Source organism: Rhinolophus hipposideros, assembly GCF_964194185.1.
Source record: "Rhinolophus hipposideros genome assembly, chromosome: 10".
Classification (NCBI taxonomy): domain Eukaryota; kingdom Metazoa; phylum Chordata; class Mammalia; order Chiroptera; family Rhinolophidae; genus Rhinolophus; species Rhinolophus hipposideros.
This window is the reverse complement of record NC_138056.1, coordinates 78,627,940-78,644,316: the sequence shown is the minus strand read 5'-3', so window position 1 is coordinate 78,644,316 and position 16,377 is coordinate 78,627,940. Positions and strand designations below refer to the sequence as shown.

The window sequence follows — 16,377 nt, the reverse complement described above, 5'->3', positions numbered from 1 at the left end:
TATTGGTGAGGTGACCTTGGGCAGGTGGCTGAACTTTAGACTCCTCATTTTGCTACCAATGTTGTTGTGAAGATTAAATGAGATGATGTGTGAGAAAACCTGTAGACAATTCTTGCACAGGAAGGGCTCAGAAAACGGCAGCTCTGGCCAGTGCCAGTGGTACCAGTATTGCTATCATTGTGCTGAACCTTGGGACGTGGACAATGCCTCCCAGACTTCACTGCGGGGATTAAGTCCTGTGCCTTACTCAGTGTCCTCAGCAAACAGGATTTAACAATATGGTCTAGCATAGGTAGCTTAAGTAACTCTCTTCACCTTGAAAATTTGGGCTTGTTCAAATAGATTAATAGAGAAATTAAATTCTGAAATTCAGTTGTAAATAACATGGCCAATCCTGTAAATCAATCTGTAAATACAAGTAATGCATTTTTAAGGACCTAAAGCAGACATTCAAAAATATAAGGTAACAACGTATTCTAAAACTTTACGATACATCAACTGCAAGGTAGACATCAGGAGAAAGAAGATTAAATATTTGCCCAGAAAGTATACAAAACAAGACTTTGGAAATAAAAAAGAATTATCTACAGGTTGATATTGCTGTAGGTAAGATGTGCTTTTTGGTCATATTAATATTTCATTGACTAATGTTAGATTCGAGAAACTAATGATTCATAAATGTCTTTCTGTGATATTGCTCCAAGATATACATACATCCTCATTTAAAGGTGAGGCTGACTTTCACTTTTCTCCCATCACAGGTGTGTGTACCCTCCATCCTCATGGGAGCCAAAGCACCTCGCCACATTAAAATAATTTTAAATTCATGAATAAGTGAGATAAACTACTGAAAAGTAATTAGTGATTTCCAGAAGTAATTGATACTATTCAAACAAATTGGAAACCATTGTTCAAAATTAAAAAAAAATAAGCCAACAATTAATAATACAAAATTATTTATTAGTAAAAAAATTAGAATTTGTTCATTACACAGTAAAGTAAAACAATTGAATGTTCCCTATAAAAATTTTAACTGTAAGCATACAAAGTAGGAATGGCACAGTGATGGGTCTGAGGACTTCATCTTAATGCCTAAGTTAGCGTCAGAAAATTGAAAGCTGTGACACGTAACCTGCGCCTGTGATATTTTGTTCATAGATTGCCTATTTTGAGTTGTCACTCGGCGTGGTAGAAACATACACGCATGCCATGTTCCACATTAATGAACTCCTATGAATTATAGCAGATGTCACAGTTTGTTTCTCTCATATAGAAATCACTGGTTGCTGCTGCTGAGGGAGCAAAGTTCACATAGTCTGTGCTGGGATAGGAAAAATACTCAGATGCTCTGATGGTGTCCAAGTGTTCGGCCTCACAGCACGCACAGTAGCAGCCAGAGGTGGTGGCTGAGGAGAAGCAGTCGTACTGGGCGTGAGAGGGCAAGTGAGGGTAGGAGTAGTCTTCTGAGGGATAGCCATAGTTTCTGATGTCCAGAGAAGAGGGAGAACTGTAATTCTCTGGAGCATATGAAGGTAGCTGAGCCGGCAAATAACTGTAGTCTAAGGAACCAGAGAGAGTGGAGGAATCTGAAGGCGATCCTGGGGTCTAGAGAAATGAAAACCAAGGAACAAAGAGCTTGATAACTTAGATAGGATTAAGAGAACTGAATAGAGTGGATTTATTAACTCAGACTAAGAACATTAGGGGTAAAGGAAAAGAACACAACAAAACACCCAACCCAACCCAAGTCTGCAGAAGTAATTTTATTTTATGATCGTCTGATTTCATGATACCACATTCTATATTTACGTATTTCTTTCCCAACAATTAATTGCCTTGCTTCACTGGCTTTCTTTGTTATAACCATACTTTAGAGGATGCTTTGTCCTTAAACCACAAAATCCCATTGTATTTCAAGTCACCTGCATATCAAATCCTGCTGTGTGCCACAATATAAGCTGCAGGTGGCACCTTGGATGTTTCTCCACAACCTTGGCTGTGGAGAACAAGGTGAACATACTCAGATAGGACTAGGATCTTCAATGATCCAGTGTCTGGGAGACTCCAAGATCGGAACATACTCTTACAGTCACCAAAGTCTTGTCCCGAGGAGAAAGGTACTTTCTGTTTTCTCTTACATAGGTCTAAAATTGTTATTGAGAAAGCCTAACTTGCAAACTGGATTGAAATTGGATGACTGGGGGCCCTGTGTCCACATTTTGTGGCATTAATTTCCTATTCCCTTAAAAGTAGTCTGAGACCTACACAGACTTTTGACTAACCAAAAGAAAAAAGTATTTACATTAAAAACACTTATTTTAAGGTTTAAAAAAATGATATGAGTATCCAAAAGACATCTAAAACAATTAGTATCTACTAATGAAAACCTTACCCCATTTTAAATAATACATTTTCAAACATTTGAGGTCCATCAAGAACAGACCATCCAAATTCTTTCAAGTATTAGGGCTTCATTTTTACTGACCATCTCAGACTCAAATGAGTTCTTGTGTCTAAACCAGACCAAAACAACCAGTTAGTAGAGCCAATTCAATGTCAAAAAAAAAAAGGACCATAAAAAACCCAAAAACCAAAAAGCAAAAAACCCCACTTATCAGAATGACCATTTGGTACTGTGTAGATACAGCCTTAATTCCATTTTCAACAACCCCTAAATCCAAGGGCCATTGTTTAAATCAGTGATTTCCAATTAGTAGATGTCTTAACTTTACAGTTTAAAAACATTAAGTATATATTGCCAGGAAACCTTTTTATTGCCCCACACCAACTTGGCACAGGACTTGGGAAATGTGTGGCTATTTTTACCTCCAGAGTTGTAAATGGTTCTCTGCTTCCTTCCTGGATGATTTCCTTGTTGATAGTGTTTGTATGATTTCTCACGAGATGATGCAGACTTTCTTACAAAGCATTATTACCCCATAGTAAGCAATAAATAGGTTTTGCTAAGAACAGAAATAAATTACCAGGCTCTGGTTAAAGCAGAGAGGGGCAGTCTGGAAGCTGTCTGGGAAATAGTGTGAAGTACTTTGCATGGAATTGAGCAAAGGGTCCAGGTGTGTCTCTGTCTGAAGGTAGGAATCCAAGATCTGGTCAAGGCAGCTTGGGTTTTCTTCACAAGAAACACAACTGGAAAACTCTCGGGGTTGAAAATAATTGGGCGTGGAAGAAATCGATTCAGGTTCAAAATACAGTCCTAGAAGAGAAAGGAAAAATATTTTTTTGTTGTTTAAAAATTGCACTTAATTGATTTCAATGAATTTCTATTTTATAATCTGAGTATTTACTAGGTCTAAGGGAAAAGGAAGCTTAAGAAGTTCTACAAAAGTAAACAGGCAGGCAATCTGGATTTTTTCATTGCCTTAGCTAATTCAAGTTCCAGTGAAATGAATCTGGTTAATAATGTGGAAATTGGCTGTGAATGTGACTAGAGCTAAAATGAAAGAATGGTGATCCAACCTGTGTCCAACAGTCACTGTCAAATAATGTTCAAGCTTCTACTTTCTTGGACCATAAAAAGCATCCACATCTAGCCCCTACGACAGTTTAAGTAAACCTCTCAGAAGTACCATACAGAATTATTTGCGGCTTTAGAAAAACTGATGTCATGGGAAGTAATCCTCTTAATTTAGGGTTATTAACTTTTCACACTTACTCAGCAACTTAAATTTTGAGGAGTGATGCAGTATAAATGGCAATGCAAATTATAAAAATAGAAACCAGGAATGTAGGGGACAAATTAGTACGATTTATTCTAAATTACAAAAAGTAAAAATGCTTTCTTAGGGAACATGTTAACATGATAATGACATTAAAATACGTTGTTAAATACCAAACAAGAACAATGCTGAAAATGCGACTCCTTTTCCTTTTTAGTATTAATAGGCCCAATTTGTGGTTATTATCCTTAAATGCTCAAAGGAGGTAAGTTTAGAGTGTGTTTATCAGAGGAACGACAGAACACTGGAGTTTTGTAAATCTCAAGGTTCCTTTGAGGTTAAGTGAAAGTGGAACATTCAGTGGTGAGCTACCATAAAAGCATATTTCCTTATATATAACCTCTTTAAACTCTTAGCTGTTGAGTGACATAGGTAGGAGTGTTTATGTAATAGAGTTATTCATATTGGGCTGAGAAAACTTACACTTGTTTGAACTGCTTTCTGGGGAGAGAGAAAAGAAGAGGAGGGAAGCCCCTGTCGGCTAGAAACTGACTAAACTAGAGCAAAGGCATAATTCCAGGACCTCTATTCCATCTAATGGTACATTAAAAAATGACAACAAGTTTCTAAAAACAATTCTGATCTTTGAGTCTAGTTTAGTTACTTGGAGATGAGGGACTGGAATAAATGAGAAGAACAAACTCAGGACAGATGAGACAGCAGAGAACAGACAGTTTAGAAAGAAGAAAACATTTGCACTTTGTTTCCTTGCGGGGCTTCCATCAGGAGTCACTGTGCCTATTTCACCTTCTGATTGGTTGGATTGCAATTAAATGGTGGTGCCTATCTTAACCCCTGAATCAAGCATTGAAAGACTTTCGAGATGGACTTTTGAAAGAGTTTTTGAGGGAATTATAATGCTGGCTGTACTGACCTGCAGAAGATGCTGTGACTGGATCTGGAAGGTGGATACTATTCTCTCCGGACAGCTGCCAAAACAAGAATACGACCATAAAACAAAATGAAATCAAAGTTCTATATAGGGAAAGCTAAGACATTTTGACGTGAACTATGTTGCCTTCTGCTTTAAGGTAAGCCAGATTCTTTCTTCTAATAAAAGGTGCTGTCGTTAAATACAACCAATGTTGTATTTTATTTAGATTCAGTTTTCAGGTTTGCTTGGGGATTTTTTTTCCAGTATCAGATCCTCCCACTTCATTTTAAAAGCTGTTGATTTTGAGAAAAATTTAATTTAAATGATTTTTACATTAGAGAAATGTAACAATTAAAAAAAAACAATCCAGTAAAGAGCCTATTAAACTATTTAATTTAAAATTAATAAGGACTTACATTGATTTAATCTTAACTTCTGTGACCAAGTCAATCATTTTCTTCAAAATTTTCATATAGTATCTGGCTGCTTAGTCTTAGGAATTTGTTTTCCCTGAAGGACACAATTCCTAACTTTGATAATCGTGGATAGCTCAAAATATTCACATGTTCTTACTAGCTATGAAATATTAAAATAGAAAATATTTACTTAAAGCTCTATTCATCGAGTTGAAGCCTATGTATATTCTAGTTAATGGTCAGGAAATATTTCAACTCTTTGTTTGTTACTCATTTTTATAAAAGTTACTTTTTTCACTGCTATATTTAAATACTTGAAGTTTATGAGATTGTTCCTTCTAACTATTTAAAGTAAAGCACTTGTATCTTCTAATTAAATTGAGTTAAATTACTAACCAAGTAATTTAGGATTTTTTATTATTATTATTTTCTTTAGGTTTCAGGTGGTGGCTTTAAAGTTTAAAGGGACCAGCATCACTCTTTGATTCTGTGCTGGGAAGCTGAGCTCACCACATCTCTCTCTCTCGGGTTACAGGGTATACTTACTCCCGTACATGGAGCCACTGGGAGATTTTACAGCCACTGCTGAAACAGGAGGTGGTGTTAATTTTGAAAATGATCCATGCTGTAATGTCATGAACCAGGAAGCTGGAATCCTTCACCAGCTCTTCATGCAAATATTTGGCTGCAGCTTGAGCTAAAGGACTTGGAAGGAGTGGGTTTTAAAAACTCTGCTTCATTGTAGAGTTCTCATTAACCCCATTCCTCCCCCGGAATGGTCTGTTTGTCTGCTTCCCCACCTTATCTCCCTCAGGTATATTTACAATATCCTACTTGATATTATCTTTCTAGTCATGGGTTCACTTTCTACTTTGCTCCACAAATACAAAGAAAGGCACCTCACTTAGATTTCAAACAGCACAAAAATCTACAATCTACATTTTAAAAAACACATCAAAGCTGTTAAAAAACTTAATGGTTATAAAAAGGGTAAATTATATCTTTTGATAAGTACTATCAAGTTTCCCTTTATCCTAAAGGTAAAAGAATTGTGTGTGTGTGTGTGTGTGTGTGTGTGTGTGTGCAGGGTTGTTTGCAAATTGACCTGGCCTAAATAAGTTTTTTTGTTTTTTGTTTCTTTTTTTAAATCAAATTTAGAAATCCTGCATGTACACATGCACACATTTCTCCTGGCATTGTTTGAGACCCTGATATTTGTCTCCATCCACAACTTCCATTCACAATTGCCTTCTTAAAATGTCAAATTGTGGATACTACTTTGACTTTATAAATTAAGATAAATTTCTTCCTGCTTTGTATATTTGATAAAATTAACTCTCTCCTTGGCTTAAAGCTTCCTAGAGGTGTCTTTCCACCATTGAACAAGTTGGAGATCATCTCTGTTGAACTGGAAGAGTCTACACCAAGAAGCGCGCATACATTATCCCCTGGTGTTACCATCCTTGCCTACTGAGCATACCTTCACAGCTTTCCTGGAATCCCAGATCCTTCTGATGGTTCCCAGGGAAGGATTTTTACATCTGGCTCTTGTAATTAAATCATCTGTGTGTTACTCCAGGCAGAGGCAGATATAATATTCAAGGAAGCGAAGTAGAGAGCAAGTTTTGCTCTGCAAGGCACTGGTTCAGCAGTACCGCTTTATTTTATTTCTCGGGGTGGGGGGAATTCAGAAAAACTGAGATAAGTAAAATCTCCCCAGGGAACAGATACTGGTCAGATACACAAGTGAAATATTTAACCCTTGCCTTTCTTCCTGCAGCTAGCTAACAGGAGAACAGTGGCCAAACCAATCTGTAAGAGGCCAACAGCAATAAAATTGCTATGCCCAGTGGTACTTGTACAGGTGCAGCTGAAGCAGAATTCTACCATGTACCAAAGCTCCGTAATGAAAGATTACATTTTGTTATGAACATCTTGATGATTATTTTATTTTATTTTTGCTCCAGAAGCATTTCCCAGTTCCCTTGTTCCTGGTTTTATTAATTTTATAATTATCTCTGAATTGAAGGGGTTGATGGTTGAGGCTATCAGACTCCTGCTCAGCACAGCTGGATCTGTAGAAAGATGAATTTAGGGAGCCAATAGGTGGGGATTTTTTTGTATTAAGAATAAGACCTTGGTTCTACTTTTAACTCTACTGTCAATAACTGCAAGACTTTGAACTGCAGCTGTAACAGAGGCATATCATGATCTCACTTACTTCCCCTGGTTATTATAAGAACTAAATGAAATAATGAGTGTGCAAAAATGCTTTAAGAGAACCACTGTAAAATCCTCTACAAGTGGAAGTTTTATTGTTAGCTGAAATTCTGCATGTGGAGGTACTACACTCTCCAGCAAATGTAATATTGGTGCTGTTAGTACCATATCACAGCAAGCTCACACTTGAACTTTAAACTCTGGGCAAAGGGTGTGGATGAACATTATTGATAGCTGGCTTTCAAGCCTTGGTCGTAATTTTATTGTTGTTACTTTTCACAAATAATAATGATAACTAACATTAATGAGCACTTACTATGGGGAAAGTGCTCTTCTAAGTGCTTTATATGCAATAACTCATTTAACCCTCACAGAATCTTATTATCTCCAGTTTAAAGATGAGAAAACTGAGGCAAAAGAGACGCAGTAACTTGCTCAGAGGATATATACCATGGAGGTGCTGAGCTTCGAATCCAGTCCACTCTAGAACCTATGATCACCACCCTTACATCATTTGCCTCTTCCCACAAAGGCCCATTTTATGAAGTCGTGCATTGCACACAAACAGCACCAGCACAAAACCCTAAGCTGGAGATAGGACCAATGCTGACATTGGCAATGTGGGCCCCAGCTATCAGATCCTACATCCACGCCCAAACCAACCACAAGCAATTCTAAGACCAAGGGCTTTCGGCAATGAATTGCCCTCTCTTGGAGGATAACCTGACCTAGTTTATTTGGTTCTGCCATTACCCTGAGAGCTCTTAGTAGCACTATGGTTTAGGACACATATAAGTGGTAGGGAACACTTATGACAGCCCAGGTCAATCTTGTGTGAATCTGGAACTACTTAAGGCTTCATTACAGCTTAAGGATGTGGTTCTATATTCCAAGTTGTCTCCTCTGCAGACATGGTCCCTTTCCATTGGGAACTTTTAGTAACTGGTGATTTACAGATAAATGACCTCAAAGGCATTTATTCCAGAAGAATGAGGAAGGAAGGGGGTCTGTTTCACAGAGATTCTATTTTTGAAGGGCTTCCTAAAATGAAGTGAGTTTCTGGGAGAGATTTTCTTTGCATATGTGAGGGCACATACACTGTCTTCCTAACAGAATAACAACCTACTTACCTGCTGGCTGCTCCTCTCCCTGCACAGGATCAACAAGCCCTTCATACTCAACTAGGATCAGTGAAGGATGGGATTCCCCCAAATCCTGAGCCCCACAACATGCCACAGCTGTTCTTTGTGGCTTCCTGTGGTGAACTGGGATGAAGCTGGGCACTGAAGTTATAAGAACACCGGAGGAAGGCGAGGTCTGGGGTTAGCGACTGGGGCCCAGGGTAGCCTCTACCCCTTCCCAGATGCAAGGTTGAATGAGGTCGTATAGGAGTTGGGAGTAAGTGAAGGTTTTATGCTTACGGTTCCCCCCGAGGCTGCCTGGTGAGCCCTTCTCTGCTGCAGCAGCTCCTTCACCGTGATCTTCACCCGGACACCTTGATACACCTTTGGTTTTTCTGGGGAAAGGCAACCGAGTGAGTCAGTGGTCAAGTGTGAAGTCTGGGTGTCAGGCTGGGGTGTGGGGGGGGAGTCCTCTTTATAGACCATGGCATCTAAGGCCAGATTTCTAGGTTTGGAGAACACAGAGAAAATGCTAAAAGACAAGTGGGAAAGAAATTCAAATTTATCAAACTTGAAGGGGTGAAGAGAAACTGGGCAGGTTGCAGCTACTCAGTGGGAATCAGAACATATGGAAACCTGTGTGACCACCCACCCCAAGCTGGGTCCTATGCCTAGACCAATAGCACACGGGTTTTTCTGCTCAGGAATGTGGAGACCAATCCAGGGGAGCTTGCCACCTTGGCTAAGTTGGGGGTATCTGGGCCCAGCCCGCTGGCCTGGGAGAGGGTATTATGGACCTGGAGAGGGCCAGGGCGGGCGGGGGGGGGGGGGGGGGGGGAATTGGGGGGGGAGCTTGGAGCAAGGGCACTTTCTGATCTGTAGCCACTGACCTAGCCCACCCCACCGTGATGCTCCCACGCAAGCTCTGAGTCCCTTCCTTTTCCACCAGGCCAGGTGTGGCTTCTCAGGAGACTCCGACCTTTACCTGCCCTTGGTCTGGAAGCCAGCCCTGGGGCAAGCTGTGGGGTTGGGCGAGCTGTATACTTGGGCCGGTGAGGGATCTGCCAGACTGACCCCAGTAAAAGGCCCAGACCCGGAGAACTCCCTCCTTCCTTCCCGTCCATCTCTTTCTTCAGACTTCCCTCCCTCGCCCCCTTCCTCCGCCTTTCCTGCTCTCTGTCTTTTCCTCCTCCCTCCTTAGGCCCCGCTCCTGTTCTCCCCTTCCTCCCGTCTCTCCACACCCCCTCCCTTCCTGGTGCAGGCATTTCTCAGCGGCGCACAGAGGCTCCTAGTCTGGTCGGCGCGGCGCGAGTTCCGGGAAAGCCGTGTGGGTCTCCCGAGGATCGCGCACTCGGCTGGGAGGCCGCCCTCCGGAAGGGCCGCCCTCGGGGCCGGCAGGGCCGAGCCGGGCAGCCCGGGCTGGCGAGGTCAGCCGAGCGCTCGCCGGAGGGTCGGCGGGGGGGCGCCTCGGCGTGCCGGGAGCGGGACAGACGCGGCCCGTGGGCCCCGCTGAGCCGCAGTGAGTAGGTCGGGCTGGAGAGCCCACCGGGCCCCGCCCGGGAGCCTTCGCGGTCGGGGGTGGCCGCAGGAGCCCGGTGCGACTCCAACTCTGACCTCGACCTTGGAGGGAGCGCCGGTGACTCGCGCGGGGAGGGGCCGGGCGCCGCGCCTTGTGGCGGCCGTGCGAGCAGCCTGTGCGCCTGGCGACCGTGCCAGGCCGCCAGCGCCTCGCCTGGTCACTGCGGAGACCGCAGCTGGACAGCAGGGAGCCCCCAGGCCAGGACCCAGGAGCGAGGGGTCTCCCCAGGAAAAGAGGACGCGCTATTTGTCGCCCAGACGCAGGGAATTCCGTGCTCGGCCCGCAGGGCCTGGGCGCCGCGCCCCCTGCGCGGTCCCTTCGCTCCCCCCGCTTTCCTCGCCGGGTTCGCGGCTCCGCGGGCTGCGGGCGCAGCTCGGGGTCGGCACGGGGACCGCCACAGCTTAGCTCTGTGCGCCCCGCGCGCCCTGCTCGCGTCCCGGGCTCACCGTGAGCCTCTAGCTCCCCCCGCCGCCGCTTCTGGGTGCGCAGAATCCGCGCTGCGAAGTCCCAGGGTCACAGCTGTGGCAAAGAGGGAGGGCGGGTGGTGGGCCGGGGTACGCGGACGTCCGCAGCGGCCAACCCCGCCACTGGACCTCTGCTCTCGGGAGCAGGCGCCGAGGGGGAGCGGCCACAGTGTGGCCCGTGCCCTCTCACACGATCCCCGGCACATCCTTGCATGCTCTGACTTTGTGCCTCTCTGTTCTGTGCAGGAAAAGATGTGGAAATACACCCAGATCAAAACGCCCCTGGCCCGCGTGACCCTACCCCAGGAGAAGCAGCCGAGTTACCCGACATGGTGGTCAGCAGAAGCTGGGTCCGTGGCTGGATGCTGCAGCTGCAGGGGCTCAGCGCCTAGGAGGGCTCCTGTGCAAGGAGAGAAGCAGAGATGCAACATTTTTAAAGTTTCACAAAGCATCCAGCTGCACCCAGGTTCCTGGAGCAGGAGACAAACAGAATTAATGTTTTATACCTTCGGGTATAGGTTTGAGTTTTTTCCCCCTCATGCCAAGTATTTAAAACCTCTAGAAACCCATGATTTGACAATCAATGATTGCGCGGTACTTTCAATTTGAATATTCAAAGGCTTAACAAAATGGACTATCTTCTGCAGAAATCCTGCACACAGGCACCCCACAGAGAGTCCAGAGAAACAGGGAGTGAGACCCCTTTGGGTCCTGACCCTTGCTTTTATTATATTTTGAGCATTTTGCCCACCTTCCCACAGACAGAGCAGGAGTGCTCAAAGATGCTCTGTATTTCTGCCTCAAAAGCAGCTTCAGGAGCCCTGAGTAACTTAGGCTGGACTTCATGACCACCTGAGCCAGGCTGACTGGTCAGACTGATTCCCACATCCCCAATCTCTATTTTAAGGGGAAAACCTCAGGTTTTGGGGAGTGAACTTGGCAGCAAGTAGGTACAGCATAGCAAGAAGTTGCTCTGGGCCCAGATTGCAGGCCTGAGGCCCAGCAGAGGCCTTAGCTCTGCACCTCATCTCCTTCTGGCCTTGCCTGACCAAGGGGAGGCTTTCCTCCCCTTTTGTCCACTCTCTGTCTGGTCCCCAGACACTGGGGTTTCAACACAGAAGCCCTGCCTGTTAAGACCCTTTGCTCCTCCCCAAGGAGCTGGGGAGGCCCATGGGGTCTCACAGTCTGGAGATTTTCTGAGACTGGTGGTTTCTTCCCTGTGAAGTTCTCGCTTCTCTCCTCTTTCACCCTCAAGAACAATCCCTGCAGGTTTGCTGCAAGAGCTTGTGTTGAGAAATGATAATAAGCTTAGCTCCTGCTCATTTTAGCTGAAATGACATGATATGTTCAAGCCTTCACACTTTGGAGTGAGAGGAGGGAGGGATATGAGGTCAGGCTGCCCCCTTGGTCCAGGGCTGAGCCCCTCACAAATAATTAGGGACTGCGTTAGGTCATTTACTCCAAGCACTTGTTTTGCCTCTGTGTGATTTGGAGGTTTGAGAAGACAGAAGTAGACCAGAGAGGGAGAGAGTGCCAGGCCAAACCCTCTCCTAGCCCCCGAGGGAAGGGGGCAACACTGGAAGACAGGCAAATAAGCCAAGTCATTCCCATGAGGCCAGGTCAAGAGATGTTATAGGCCTCTGTTCTCGTTCCCAGAGTTCTCTGAAATGCAAAAGTGGAGTTGAGCCCTATAGGCCACTAGAAAAATACCTGAATATCCTCAAATGTGTCTGATGCAAGGTGGAACATATGGCAGTGAGGAAACAGGGCTCTCTGAGAGTGACAAGACACCAGAGTCTGATGGATAGCAATTGTGTGGCAGCTGAAGCCTTATCTCTGGGGGAGGGGATCAGGGCTGAGAAGACATGAGACAGCACTTGACAGTGGAGGGCACGATGGGGTATGCTTATCTCCAGCTCAGCTGGAATCTGTGTTTCTTGAAGCCTCTTTCTCCAAAGCCCCCTGAGCCTGTGTCCTGAGTTTCTTTGATGGAAGTCAGGCTGAGGACCAGACTCATGAGGAGGGGAAGTACATTGGAATTCAGAGGACCCCTGTTTCCTTTCTCCCTTCCCTGCCTGGGCACTTCTTCTGAAGGAACAGTACACAAAGCAGCGTGGAATTAAGGATGGCCTCTTGTCCTAATAGTTTTTTCCGTTACTTCTTTTTTATCCTCCTTTTTGTTTTATACTTATTTTTTGGTTTTCTTTAAAACATCTTCCTCTTTGTCCTTTGGCCTTTTTGTTTATTCCCCACCCCATCCCCGAGTTTCCTTTTCTTTGCCTCTCTTCTTGTCACTGCTTTCCTCCATTTCTTGCCTGCATTGGGGTTTTTTCTCCCTGGCTCCTCGCAAGTGTCTGTTTTCCCCTGTTCTGGGGTGCTTTTCCAGGCTCAATACTTTGCTAATCTTTCTTTTCCCATGGAGATGAACAGGGATGGCAGGAGGCCTTAGAGTTCCAGTGGCAATGTCCCTGAAGTAGATGCTAATGACTGGCTGCCCTGTGAAGAAGAAGGGGTGGGCTGGTGAGAGCTGAGCTCCTTGGAAGTCTCAGGGGTCTGTAAGGATAGTGAAGAACTCTGTCCCTTGCCCAGAATCCTCTGCCTGAACTATGGCAGCAGTGCTGGGGCTTGCGTGTTGGCCCCTGATGCTGGGATGATGTTCCTGTGCTGTTGCTGGCCAGCAGCTTCAAAAAACGGGTTCCTCAGGGCTGAGCCCTATTTTGAGAAAGAAATCCCTTGTTTTTTTAGCCCAACATTAAAACGTTTTGGTTTCTGCTGTTTCTGTAATTGTAAGACTCTAACATGGTATTCAAGAGTAAGAGTAAGAGTAAGGGAGAATCCTTTCTCAATGCATGCTGTGGTCCTCTTTATCTTTACAGGTCTGCATGCCATGCGACCTGCAGCAACCAGGTCTGCCCTGAGACCCCGTAGAGTTGGATGTCCCTCACAGGACACTTTTTGAAGTTGTCATTTATTGAGCGTTGATTGGATAACAGGCACTGTATTGTGTAGCTTCCCTGATTCACAGATGAGGAAGCAGGCACATAGGGGTAAGCAACACGCCCAAGATTATTGAGCACATAAATGGCAGGATTGCATATCAAACTAAGTCTGATGCTAACGTCCTGACTCTTAACTATCATTATTGCCTTCCTGATTTTTTATAGCAGAGCCTTGCAAACTTTTTCGACTTCAACCCACAGTAACAAATTCAGTTTACATGTTCGATACTGTATCTATAATAACATCTACATATTTATAACAAACTTCATGAGACAGCATACACCTATGTATATGAAGCACTCTGAAAATTTCCATCTTTTCCACTTCATTCTATTGATGAAAAAAATCTATGTTGGTCACTAAGATAATTTAGTGGCCCACTAATGCATTGTGACTAACATTGGAAAAATACTGTCTACGAGACATGCAAATACGTATCCCTGCTGTGCATGTGGGAGCATTTTGACGTGCTATCTGTTTTCCTATCAGGATGTGCAAGGAGACGAAGGCAGTGCAGCATACTGGCTTGAGAGTATTCTGTAAGCACTGGGGACACCAGAACCTGGAAGAAGAGGCTGGCCAGAAGGAAGTCTGAGCTGTTAATTATGCTAATGACAGTTTGTACTTCTCAGACAGGGAATTCTTCCCCTTGCTGGGGGCATTGTCACCTCTAAGATGTCCCGATAATCATCTGGGGGTCCTACTACAAGGCTGAAAAATGTGAGGTTTCAACAGGCTTTATCAGGCTCGCCTGCTTAAAAGTGTAACACAGGATCCTGATGTTTGACTGTTGAAAGGGATCTTTGAGGTGCTGAGAGAGACCAAGTCTTTTGTCAACTTCTTGGCTGGTTGTCATCTAGCCTCAGGCTCCCTCCATTGCTTGGCTGGGCCTATAGTAGACGTGTGTTGAGGAAATGGGAGCTCACTATTTGTCACACAGCCTGTTCTATTGGACTGTTGGACTGCTTTAAATATAATGAACCAAATGCCAGTTAGGTATTAATTGAGTACCATCTGTGTACCAGGAATGGTATTAAATACCCGGAATACAAAGATAAGTAAGTCCTGCTTTCTGTCATCAACTGCTCTGTGAGGAACATGGAATATTGTTTCCCACTTCTACACTACTGCTTCTCCTCTATGGATTCATTCATTCATTCATTCATTCATTCATTCATTCATTCATTTGTTCATTCAACAAGCATATACTGATTATCTACTCTGACCAGGCCCAGTGCTAAATCTGAAAAAGTTACCATGCCCTCCCCTGCCCCAAGCCTTTTCTTTTTGAGATTTCCCATCTGTAGTTTCTCTAGTTCTTCATACATTACAGTTTTTCAGATTTCAGAGACACTGAGCTTAGAAACCCTTTAGTTTGTCATTGACCCTCTTAATGTTGCTCAGCACCCAGAATAGTGGAAATAGAATAAATACACTTCTTTTTAAAGTTTCAAATTGATATTTTCACTGAATTTTTTGGCAGGCTTTTGTATACAAAATGACACTGCAGAACATTGTATTTTTTTTCCTCAAAGTATGAGACTTTATTGAACTTAGACACATGAATATGAAAAGACTTTCAGTATAAGGAAAAAGAGGACTTTATTCCCTCCAAATTTGACTACAACTCTAAACTCTCTTTATTAATGCAAAGTTCTTTTGTCGTTTCATCTTTAAGACACTGTTACCAAACTTTGTGGGAAATATCAAGTTCCCAAACTGTGGAGGAAACAAGTAGTTACTGAGCTCAGAGTGAATGTTTGGTCCATATGAAAATGACCAGGGAGACTATTAGCTGGAGGTTATGTAATGATTTGTAGTAAGTCAGTCTCTTTCCATAAAACATATTCAAAGTTTTCACTTTTCCTTAAGAAGCTTCCACGGGGAGTGAACATTTAATGATTTATCATTTAAATAAAATACCATCAGACACTGCTCGCAAGGTTCATCTTTTACTTAAAACATTTTTATTATGTAATACATGTCATACAAAAACATATCTACAGATGACCATGATACAAGCCTATGAATATCTTACCATGGTTAAGCAATGACACAGTTCAGTGATCTTTCATTTATGACCAAATTAATTTATTAAGCATTAAACTTGGATTATCCCCCTCAAGATATTTGGTTAGGGAGAAGGTTAGTAGGAACATCTATCAATTTTCTTAATACAAAAGAGTGAATTCTTAGATATTATTTGTTTTGTCTACATTTGTTTTTCCTTTTGGAACTTGTCAAATGTTTTACCGACAATGATACTGCGTGTTACAAACTCACATATCTTGTTTATCAGAGGTTATGATTAGAGGACGTGTTTATATCAAAGATGAAAAATAACATGGTGTCATCATTTGCCCATAATTATGGAAGATTTTCTCCCTGTTTATTTAGCCTGATCATTGGGGATTCTGGCTCCTGATCTATTTTTCATATTTTTAAAATCACATTGGAGACAATGCCAAACTTTGAATAACTTTTATTTATAAGCTGTCTTGACATTATGGTATACGTAGATACTAAATGAATATATAAACGTTTTTCTGTGCTACGTCAAAGGTTCAGTAATTTTCCTTCTTAGACACATTTAAAAATACTAAACTGATCAGTTAAATATATTACCACGGAAACCCAATATCCACCATTGTCAGATTTGCAGAGGGTATGTCTAATGTTAAATACTAAATATGGGGAAGGTTTCCTTATACCTCAGTCTCAGAGAGTCATCACCCACAGAATCAGGGTCTAAATAGTTATTCATCTTTGTGGTCTAGTTTTAGTTCAGTTTAATAAAGATTTTACTGAGCACGTACAACATTCTGGGCACGAAGCCAGATGCTGGAGATACATTGCTGAGCCATTCATGAGTCTTCCCCTTGACGAGTCTAGTTAGACAGTCACTCTTTCACAAGATGTATGATTTTGGACTAAATTCTCTAGAGTTTAAATAGTTACTAAATATG

The 16,377-nt window shown here is 43.1% G+C and overlaps 1 protein-coding gene across 1 annotated transcript; it reads right to left on the bottom strand.

Annotated features, from left to right (window-relative positions):
- Positions 1-940: 940 nt before the first annotated feature.
- POU2AF3 (POU class 2 homeobox associating factor 3) lies at positions 941-9,003 on the bottom strand. Its single transcript, XM_081064264.1, has 4 exons — positions 8,669-9,003; positions 4,612-4,666; positions 2,985-3,214; positions 941-1,605 (listed from the first exon to the last, which is right to left on the bottom strand). Exons 1-4 carry the CDS (start codon positions 8,852-8,854, stop codon positions 1,231-1,233), a joined length of 846 nt encoding a protein of 281 aa, XP_080920390.1. The 5' UTR covers positions 8,855-9,003; the 3' UTR covers positions 941-1,230.
- Positions 9,004-16,377: the final 7,374 nt, after the last annotated feature.

What these genes read in the sequence shown, in the direction of transcription:
- POU2AF3 (XM_081064264.1), bottom strand. Translation starts at nt 8,854, where the DNA reads ATGGTCTATAAAGAGGACTCCCCCCCCACACCCCAGCCTGACACCCAG. An exon ending in AGGCAGCCTCGGGGGGAACC is followed by an intron (nt 4,667 to 8,668) that starts GTAAGCATAAAA and finishes TTGTTTTGGCAG; the next exon opens with CTGTCCGGAGAGAATAGTAT. An exon ending in TCTGCTTTAACCAGAGCCTG is followed by an intron (nt 1,606 to 2,984) that starts GTAATTTATTTC and finishes TCATTTCTCTAG; the next exon opens with ACCCCAGGATCGCCTTCAGA.